Source organism: Balaenoptera ricei, chromosome 13 (assembly GCF_028023285.1).
Source record: "Balaenoptera ricei isolate mBalRic1 chromosome 13, mBalRic1.hap2, whole genome shotgun sequence".
In the NCBI taxonomy this organism is placed as follows: Eukaryota; Metazoa; Chordata; class Mammalia; order Artiodactyla; family Balaenopteridae; genus Balaenoptera; species Balaenoptera ricei.
Window position 1 is genome coordinate 10702403 of NC_082651.1, and position 11127 is coordinate 10713529.

Here is an 11127-nt window from a genome sequence, read left to right on the forward strand (position 1 = left end):
TGTTACTCAAATAACTAGCTGCTACACCCTTTAAAAAAGCCCCTTACATCCAGATCCCAACCCATGTACCTGCACCATGGCCCTCTTCTTCTTCCGGAGATGGTGCATCCTTGCCCAGCCCACCAAGGACTTTGTACACATCAGCATGGACGGCATCTACGCGCACAGCATAGATCTTGGTGCTGGCATCCAGAGTGCCAGCAGCCACCTAGTCAAACAAGCAGAGCTGTACTCATGGTGATCATAAAAAAGGAGCAGCTGAACAGGCAAAACACAGCAATCTGCATAAAATATGTACTTGCCCTTAAGAAAAAAATGACAAAGATTCCCCTAACACAGGGAATAAAAAAAAACATAACAGAAAGATATTTTCTCTACATTTCATCAGTTAAGGAAAGAAAGTAAAGTAGCTAATAAAATGTCTTAAACAAGGAAGGCTCTCATGTATTTGTAGAATTCAATTATTGTGCTATGCTAAGGATTAGCAATCACTAGCATTAATTCAGATGCAAGAGAAGGTGAACATCCTTCTTACTTTAAAGTTGGTCGGTTCGGCATCTTTCTGTTTAAGAATCTCTGACATAAAATCAATCAAGTGCAAGCCAAAAGCGTTCTTGGTGGTGATTTTCTGAAAACAGAAAGTTTTAGAAAGGTTTGTTATTTATAGCCTATGCTCACATAAATAATGCTACCCTGTCATGGGAAGCTAAGCTTTTAAACAGGAATATCCCACATCTCAACACAGATATCCATTCCCACAAACGTCTGGTGATAGAGCTAAATCCATGTGTGTACTTCCTCATTCTCAAGGTCTGGAGTGACAGCACACAATTCCTGAGTGTTCTGTGTGCAGGTCCTGTTCTAAGCACTGACACAGAGGGGCTCAGTGACCCTCAGAACAACTCTCAGGCAGGGACTATTCTCATTCCCATTTTACAGAGGAGGACCACCCTGCAGCACAGTGGCTGAGTGACTTGCCAAGGCCACACAGCTTTGTAAGTGACAGGATTCCAACTCAGGCTAGATCTAGGGCTCACAATTAGCCCACAACCCTACTATCTATGTACTATCTAGCTCCAGAACTACGCCATTAACCCCTAGTGTGCTGCCTCGTGACACACCGCAAGGGGCAGGCAACTTGTCAGAGGGGCACCAAAGGCCTATAAGAAACACTAAAACCACACTGAAAACACCAGCACTGAGAAGAGTCGCTAGAGAATAAAAGTGCACAATCACTGATCATGCATTCTCTACAGAATCAAGAAGACTAGATTTCCTCTCTGATCAAGCTGCAAAATCTTCACTGATTAAACCGGCAGATACTCACATTTTCAGCAGACAGTTTGATACAGGTGGAGTAATGCTCAGTAATCTGTGTGTTTGTAAACTTAGGAATCGTAGCTGAAACATCAACATTCCTAAAGGAAAGAAAAAAAAAAAAAACAACTCTGGCAAGGATCAACGACACTGGATCTTTTCAAAATCCAGACCCAGAACCCACAAGGTATTGTGGTGATGCAAACCCACGTAACCCACGTCACGGTGGCCACCACAACAAGGCAGCCCAGCGCCCACTCACCTACTGGAGGGGGAGGCCAGCAAATGAGGCGAGTCTGTGCTGAACTGCAGGTCAAAGACCCTGGAGCGCCTCCGCTGCAGCCGCTCCTTCTCGTCGTCATTCTGAGGAAAGTCTTCAAGGACTGGGGTGCCAGGAGTATTGAGAGGGGCCTTCCTGGGCAGGGCCATGGAGAACACCTGCTCTGAAGGTGAGGAGGTGCTGTGGTGGCGTCCACGGGTCCCTGAAGGAGAGTTCTTCATTGTGGCTGATAGCAGTGGAACAAAACACTTGCTCAGGAAACCTTCAGCAGGACATTTCCTACGTCTAAACAGGGGCTGGGACCTGTCCCAGGGTGGAAGTTCACAGCACATTTCCCACCAAGATCTTTTCCAACTCTAATATTCTATGGCTAGAACCTCTGTAGTTCGGGTTTCTTGTGGGGTGATGGGTTTCTGATGCTTCCTGCCAATCTGGACAAATATCCACTATGCAGCTACTGTAAACCTAAAGCACTATATGGGATATAACACTGGTAAGAAAAAGTCGCTGCCTCTGATAAGCTCACAAACCAGCAGAACAACAGATATATATAACCATGATGCCAGGCAAGAGAGAAAAGATAAGATGCTGACATAAGGATGAGGGATGGGCTATCATGTCAGACAGACTAGGTTCTAATCCCAGCAGGGAGACAGAATAAGCAACACAAATATGTAAACTAAATAGAATATTCCAAAGAACTGCCCACAGATTACTTGCTAACTGCAAAGGGAAAAATGTCTTTTGCAACGAAAGACCTAGCAGTCACCACGTTAACCAAACAATCAGATGTAGCCTCTCTAAAAATGAGACAACTTGAAACTTACTCATCTCCTTACAGGACAAAATATGAAATTCAGAGCATCATCCGTAAAATACTTTTGCCAAATATGCTTAACCTAAATTTAACCAAGACTTTAAATCTAACTTCCAATTTATAAGAAATATAAGGGCTAGAGGAACAAGTTAAATGATACCAGAAGAAAACATTTGGAAAAATCCAGAATATGGGACAGTTAGCTCTTAAAAAAGTCAATGTCAAAAAAAAAAAAAAAGAAAAAAAGAAAAGTAGGGGATTCTTCTTGAGCAAAAGAAACCAAAGAGTCATACAAACTAAAAACAATGTCTGAACTTTCAGCCAATCCTTGGTCAAACAAAAAAATTAACTATAAACAACATTTTGGGGATAAACAGCGAAATCTGGAATATAGTCTGGATATCAGGGAACATTAGGGAATTGATTTTTATTTTCTTAGGTGTGATAATGATATAATGGTATGTAGAAGAATATCCTTACTTTTGGAAGATGCATAGGAAACAATTTAGGGGTGATATGACATGGTGTGTGCAACTTTCAAATGAATCAGTCAAAACTGTGTGTGTGTGTGTGTGTGTGTGTGTGTGATACAGAGGAAAAATATGGCAAAATGTTAACAACTGGGTTTAAGTTGTGAGTGTGAGGCTATTTACTGTCTAAGTCTTTCAATGTCCCTGTATGTTTGAACACTTTCATAATAAGAAGTTAGAAAATGGATGGCATGTTAGATGGAGATAAAAGCCATGGGGAAAAGTAAAGCATGGAAGGGGAATAAAGAAGACTGGGGAATGGAGGTGGGAGGTCATTTTTAATATAGTGGTCAAGGAAACGTTTCAGCAAGAAGGTAACATCAGAATCAAGACCGTGCAGATATTTGCAGGAAGCTACATGGAAGCAGGGGAAACAGCAAGTACAGAGGCAGGAACATGCCTGGCACGTCTGAGGGGCCAGTGTGGTGGAAGCAGTGAGAGGGAAGCACGGAAGTGAGAGAGGTCACAGGGTGTCAGACTTGCAGGGCCTGGTAGGGCAGGAGCACCAATCAGTCAGAATAAGGGAGGGACAACCGGTAGGGGTGTATAAGCCTTACTTATGGGCCGCTGTAAAGACTTGGGCTTTCATGAGCAGTGAGAAGGGAAATGATTGGAAGGTGGTGAGAAGAGGAATAAAGTGATCTAACTTATGCTTCACGAAGATCCCTATGGCTATTATGTTGCAAACTGAAAGGACAAGCAGGAAGACCAATTAGGAGGCAACTACCAACAACCAGGATAAGAGATGCTGGTGGCTCACACCAGAGAGGGGGCAGTGGAGGTGGCAGGCAGTGGTCAGACACCGGATATGGTCTCCAGGTACAGCCAACGTGATTTCCTGATGGATTAAACGTGGGGCATGAGAAAAAACAGAAGAATGAAGGATAACTACAACACTACCCTGAACAACTGATAAAATGGAGTTGCCAGGACCTGAGAGAGGAAGACTACAGGAGAAGCATATTTGTGGGGAAAGGAGGCAAGGTCAGGGCTCAGTTTGGGGCCTGCTGGATTTGAGAGACTTACTAGTCATCCAACTGGGGTAGAGAGCCAGATATTTAAGTCTAGAGTTTAGGGGAAAGTTCTGGGCTGGATATATAAACGTGGATGTCGTAAGCATAGAGAGGGTATTCAAAGCCATAAGACTAGACGAGAAGACCAAAAAATGAGGATAGATAGAAAAAAGCAGAAGGCTGAGTCCTAGAATACTTCGAAAGTTTAAAGAGAAGGAAACGAGGAATCTGTGAAGAGATGGGGAATGTGTAACTAGTGAAGGAGAGTGTGGCATTCCACAAGTAGGTGAAGAAGATATTTCAGGGGAGGAAGGAGTAATGAACTATGTCAAATGCAGCTGACAGGTCAAATGCGATGAGGACGGAGAATTGATCATTAGATTTAGCAACCTAGAGGTTACTGACAAGAGCAGTTTTTCTTGAGTGCAGGGTGACAAAGAGAAAGCCAAACAGGCACAGATTCAAGAGAAGATAGGAGGGACAAAAAAAGAGAGAAGATGGGAGAAGAGAAATTGGAGAGAGAAAACGGAGACATGGTTTTCAAGGACTCATGCTGTAAAGGAAGAAGAGAAATGGGAGGAAGGCAGTTGAAAGGGAAGTGAGGTCAAGAAACTAATTTTAAAATGAAAAAAAAAGAAAAACCCAGCTTGGTAGAAAAAAATGAAGCAAACAGACTGTATTAGTCTCCTACTGCTGCTATAACAAATTACCACAAACTTAATGGTACATAGAACATAAATGTATTCTCTTGCAGTTCATGAGTCAGAAGTCTAAAATCAAGGTGTCAGCAGGACTGCCTTCTCTCTAGAGGCTTTACGGAAGAATCTGTTTCTTTGCCTTTTTCAGATTCTAGAGGCCACCTACAATCCTTGGCTTATGGTCCCTTCCTTCCATCACTCCAACCTCTTGCTTCTGTCATCACCTCTCCTTCTCTGACTTTGGCCCTCCTGCATCCCTCTTATAAGGACCATTGTGATTACATTGGGCCCATCCAGATAATCCAGGATAATCTCCCCATCTCAAGATCCTTTACTTAATCAAATCCACAACTGAAATCATACCAAGCATCTTTTCCGACCACAATGCTATGAGATTAGAAATCAATTACAGGGAAAAAACTGTAAAAAACACAAACACATGGAGACTAAACAATATGTTACTAAACGAACCTTCAAGTTGCAAACTTTTGAAGATGCAAATGTGCATCTGGTTCCAGCAAGGAACAAGAACCTGTGCCATCCATGTCAGGCATGAGTGAAATTGCAGCTTGCCCTCCGTCTCCTATTGCTGATGATCCTGCAGCTCTACCATCTCCCACCTCCTCTCCCTCCTCCAGTCAGTAACACTTCTTTCCTGTTCACTCAATGCCAGCCCCTGGATGCCAGCTGTTGTACTGTACTACTGTACTTTTCAAGTAAGAAAAGACTAAAAATGTTTTATTTTTTGTTTTCTTAATGTATTATTTGTGTGAAAAGTATTAGAAACCTATTACAGTACAGTACTATATAGCCGATTATGTTAGTTGGGTACCTAGGCTAACTTTGTTGGACTTACGAACAAACTGGACTTACGAACATGCTCTCAGAACGGAACTCGTTCATATGTAGGGGACTTACTGTAGTTTCCTTTTGCTGCTGGGACAAATTACCACAAATTTAGTGGTTTAAAACAACACGAATTTATTCTCTTATGGTTCTGGATTTTAGAGTCTGAAATGTGTAACCCAATGTTTCTGGGATATTGTCAAGGTATTCATAGGGCTGGTTCCTTCCTGAGGCTCTGAGGGCAGAACGCATTTTCTGGCTTCTAGGGGTGCGTTTCTTACATTTCTTATCTTGTAAGAAATAGGCCCCTTCCTTCATCTTCCCAGCCAACAGCTCAGTGTCTTCAAATCTCTCACTGTTTCTGTCTTCACACTGCCTTCTCCCTCTCTGAATGTTGTAGCAGTGTTATTTGTAATAGTCAAATAGTGGAAACAATCCAAATACCCATCAACCGGTGAATGGACAGACAAAATGTGGTTTATCCATAAGACTGAATACTATTCAGCAATAAAAAGAAATGAGTTATTAAAAAAAAATGGATCACTGAGGAAATCAAAAAATACCTAGAGACAAATGACAATGAAAACACGACAATCCAAAACCTATGGGATGCAGCAAAAGCAGTTCTAAGAGGGAAGTTTGTAGCAATACAATCTTACCTCAGGAAACAAGAAAAATCTCAAATAAACAACCTAACCTTACACCTAAAGCACCTAGAAAAAGAAGAACAAACAAAACTTAAAGTTAGTAGAAGGAAAGAAATCATAAAGATCAGAGCAGAAATAAATGAAATAGAGTCAAAGAAAACAATAGCAAAGATCAATAAAACTAAAAGCTGGTTCTTTGAGAAGATAAACAAAACTGATAAACCTTTAGCCAGACTCATCAAGAAAAAAAGGGAGAGGACTCAAATCAATAAAATTAGAAGCGAAAAAGGAGAAGTTACAACGGACACCACAGAAATACAAAGGATCATAAGAGACTACTACAAGCAATTATACGCCAATAAAATGGACAACCTAGAAGAAACGGACAAATGCTTAGAAAGGTACAACCTTCCAAGACTGAACCAGGAAGAAATAGAAAATATGAACAGACCAATCACAAGTAATGAAATTGAAACTGTGATTTAAAAACTTCCAACAAACAAAAGTCCAGGACTAGATGGCTTCACAGGTGAATTCTATCAAACATTTAGAGAAGAGTTAACACCTATCCTTCTCAAACTCTTCCAAAAAACTGCAGAGGAAGGAACACTCCCAACCTCATTCTGAGAGGCCACCATCACCCTGATACCAAACCAGAACTCAGCCATAAAAAAGAATGAAATAATGGCATTTGCAGTGACATGGATGGACCTAGAGATTGTCATACTGAGTGAAGTAAGTCATACAGAGAAAGACAAATATCATATGATATCACTTATATGTGGAATCTAAAAATATGGTACAAATGAACCTACTTACAGAACAGAAATAGTCACAGATGTACAAAACAAATTTATGGTTACCAAGGGGGAAATGTGGGGGAGAGGGATAAACTGGGAGATTGGGAATGACATATACACACTACTATATGTAAAATAGATAACTAATAAGAACCTACTGTATAGCACAGGGAACTCTACTCAACACTCCGTAATGACCTATATAGGAACAGAATCTAAAAAAGAGTGGATATATGTATATGTATAACTGATTCACTTTGCTGTACAGCAGAAACTAACACAACATTGTAAATCAACTATACTACAATAAAATTTAATTTAAAAAATGTTAAAAAATCATATCCACAAAATCCCTTTTACCATGTAAAACAACATACAGGTTCCAGATATCTTTGAGAGGGCCGTTATTCACAGAGATCATGCAGAAGAAAGGGTAAAAGTTGCTGAACAATGTACTCAAGCAGGTAAAGGGGCTGCCTTGCTGAGAGCATAGAGTCCATTCACAGCAAAAGGAAGACTGAGGACACAGGCAAAAATGCAGGTAGGGGAGAAGGTGCACTGGTGGACTTGCGGATATCTTTTGATTGCTTTTATTTTCTTAGTAAAATAGGAAGCCGCTAGGGACTTCCCTGGTGGTCCAGTGGGTAAGACTCCACGCTCCCAATGCAGGGGGCCAGAGTTTGATACCTGGACAGGGAACTAGATCTCTCATGCATGCCGCGACTAAGAAGTCCACATGCCGCAACTAAGACCCGGAGCAGCCAAAATAAATAAATAAATAAATAAATATTTTTTAAAAAATGAAAGAAAGGATGCAGCTAAAAACCAAAAACTCAGCAGGTAAGGGTGAGGGCTGGGGAGGAGGTACTGGAGATTTCAGGAGAGAAAGGAAGATACGAAATCATCATCTAGAAGGAGAGTGGATGAACCAGGGAATACAGCGTGAATGCTGGGCAGCTCTAGGGTCCCCTTGAGACCACTGGGTGCGAGCAGAGTAGGCAGAGTTGGGATTAACCAGAGTTGTGATTTTGTCAAGCAAGTGTAAGGAGGCAAGAAGAGGGCAAGGGGTTTTGGGCATATGAAAGGGAGGGATTACACCAAATGACCATTGAATGTAAGCTAAGTAAGGAGGGGAACAAGGGCAGAGAGATGAGAGACAGTGAAAAGTAGAAGAATACAGGTCTGCTGGGTCAAAGGATTGTTGAAGTCGGGGAACAAGAGGGAGTAAGCTGGAAAGACAGGAGTGACTGAGAGGCGGGGTGCACTGAGATGACACAGTGGCGCAGCTGTTGATAACGACAAGGTCTAGGGTGTGACCATGGTGGTGAGTGGCTATGGCCTATGAGAGTAGGCCAAGAAACAAGATCCTTGGAAGGGAGAGATGAAGGAACTGAGAGACCTTGGGGGGAGAGTTTCCAGATTTAAGAATCAGAAGGCTTGGCTTCAAACTCCAGCTCCTTCACTTACTAACTGGAGAAATTTTAAGTGAATGCTCTAAGGGTTTGCTTCTTCATCCTCCAAAGGAGAATAAGAATGTATATCTCAGCTGGTTCAGAATTGGTGATATGAAAAAAATATGCATAATGTAACGCACATTTTATAGGAACACATTAAAAATAGTGACACACAACAAACACTAAAAGGTTGCCCATGTAAGGGGAAGGGAAAGAATGAAGAGTGGGGATAAAAGAGAATTAAAAATACAGGAACAGGGGCTTCCCTCGTGGCACAGTGGTTGAGAATCTGCCTGCCAATGCAGGGTACACGGGTTCGAGCCCTGGTCTGGGAAGATCCCACATGCCGCGGAGCAACTAAGCCCGTGCGCCACAATTACTGAGCCTGCGCGTCTGAAGCCTGTGCTCCGCAACAAGAGAGGCCGCGATAGTGAGAGGCCCGCGCACGGTGATGAAGAGTGGCCCCCACTTGCCACAATTAGAGAAAGCCCTCGCACAGAAACGACGACCCAACACAGCCATAAATAAATAAATAAATTTTAAAAAAACAAAAAAAAAAGTAAGATTACGCTAGGCAGATAACTTAAAAAAAAAAAAAAAATACAAGAACAACTTCACATGTTTCCCTGATAGCTTCCCACAAGCTAAAGAGTGTGATTAACATAACTCTCAGCTGAGGTCAAAACAAACAAAAAAGAAGAAAGTAAAAATAGGAAGGAGGCAAGAGACATTTTTAGAGACTGAATCAAGAGGACTTGTGACTACTTGAATGTGGGCACCGCAACCAATGTAAGTAAGGGAGTTGGACCTTGGGATAAGAGAAAAAGAGAAATAGAAAGCACTAAAGGAGGAATGTGTCCAAGAGGGGAACTCAAAATGGGAATTAGAGGCATGCCTTATTTCTCAGAATTGTCTTTCCCTGATTTCTCTCCTTCCCTTTATCATTATACATTCATTCATTCAGCAGATGGTTACTGAACTCAAAAACACTTTCGGTATCCACTTCCTCAACTCCTACTCATTTTTCAACCCCTCTGTTCTGGCTCCCACGCCCACCACCACAACTTCATGTTGCCAAACCCAATTGTCACTTTTCGGGCTTCATCCCTCTTGAGAGTCAACAGCACTTGAAACAGTTGACAACACTCTGCTTCTTGAAACACTCTTGGCTTCTACACCACCACTCTTTTCTGAATTTTTCTAGCTCTTCCTTCTCTAACCAGCTTCTAAATGTTGGTCCCAAGTATTTTCTCTGCAGGGTCTTCCTAGTGTTCTCACCTGTTCCCATGGTTTTGCCATCTATATGATGATGATGACCAAATTTACTTCTCACTCCACAGGCCACTTCCCTGAGCAGCCCATATCACTGCCCTGAGTGTCCAGCTCTTATCCACGTGATTATTGACCCTTTCACCTGACTCAGGTAAGTCACTTACCACGTCCAAAATGTAACTAAATTTCCAAACCTCTTACCCAGACTTACAAAGGCCCTGACTACCTGCCCGACCTCACTCACTGTTCAGTTATAAAATCCTGGTCCTCGCCCATGTCAGCCTCTTTCTCTTTTGCCCGTTTTTTGTACGTGCTCCTGCCTGAACACGTTCCCCAGAATCTGCTTAAAGATCTTCCCTGACTCCCTAATCTAAAGTGACCCTCCCCCGACTCTGCTTTTCTCAATCTGAGTACTCAGCCTCACGTGTAATTATTTCGTTTCCTGTCTGTCTCCCGAACTAAAACACATGCTCTAAGAGGGTGGGATCTTATCTGTTTTGTTCTTTGCTATATCTATGCATCTGACAAAGGTTCTGGCCCGAAGGGGGCACTCAATACTAGTTGAATGAATGTAAAAATAAATGCATACGTGTTAAACATACAGCAGTAACCACAATACTTCCATGGCCCTGAACTAACGTGCATTCCAGGAAAACCTCCTTTTAAAGGAAGAAACACCGCGCAAAGTGTAGGAGCCCGGGGGTAAGGCGTCCCACATCCGGCTCACAGCGGGAAGAGCGGCGCGGGCCGAAGCCGCGTCCTGATTGGCCGAACGCACCCGTCCGCCCACCCTGCGCCGGCCCTCCTCTCCCCCAGCCCGCCTGCCTCTACTTCAGCCGACGGAGAACAAGGCCAACGACGAGGCCGAGAATACCCGCTCTCCCAGCTCAGGCCAGCCCGCCAGCCCCGCCGGCCGGAGCACCTCTTCGCACCGGGCCCTTCCCGCCACGCCTCCCACCCACTCAGCCTCACCGGGGCAGGGAGGTCCCATCTTCTCCTCCGCGTCTCCAGAGTTGGTTTTAAATCGCGCGCCGAGACGCCTGAGCGCAAAAACGGCCGTGATGACGCCACTGTGGGCGGAGCCAGAGGCGCGCCTGCGCAGACTGCCTTGGTCCTCCGCGCGGAAAAGGTAGTGCGGCGCCGCGTGGAAGTGAGACGTCAGGTATTGAGCGCTCCGAGCTCGGGTCCTGTGGGTGGACTGTAATGGATCCATGGACCACCCCCCACCCAACCTCCCCGGAAATAGTATGAAAACTCCCTCCTTTGGAGCGCTAGACGCGGAACTGGGCGCTAGGGACCCACCCAGCGTGGAGCAGAGCCGGCGAGGGCTTTACTTTCACGGAATTTACATACTAATGGGGGAGGCAGGTGACCGAGGAAACAAAGGTTGATTTTCCCATCGCGACCTGTGCTATAAGGGCAGCAAAACACTAGGAGGTAGAAAGTGATGATG

General features: G+C 43.6%; 1 protein-coding gene across 2 annotated transcripts in view; it reads right to left on the bottom strand.

The window, feature by feature from the left end:
* Positions 1-10726, bottom strand: part of NCAPH (non-SMC condensin I complex subunit H) — a 38041-nt gene extending 27315 nt beyond the window's left edge. For both annotated transcript variants that reach the window (XM_059942644.1, XM_059942643.1), the window contains exons 1-5: positions 10647-10726; positions 1580-1823; positions 1328-1418; positions 536-628; positions 70-208 (exon numbers count right to left, since the gene is read on the bottom strand). In XM_059942644.1, the coding sequence (XP_059798627.1) occupies positions 70-208; positions 536-628; positions 1328-1418; positions 1580-1823; positions 10647-10665 (586 nt within the window). In that variant the 5' untranslated portion in view covers positions 10666-10726. The remainder of the gene's footprint in view (positions 1-69; positions 209-535; positions 629-1327; positions 1419-1579; positions 1824-10646) is intronic.
* Between the last annotated feature and the right edge of the window lie 401 nt (positions 10727-11127).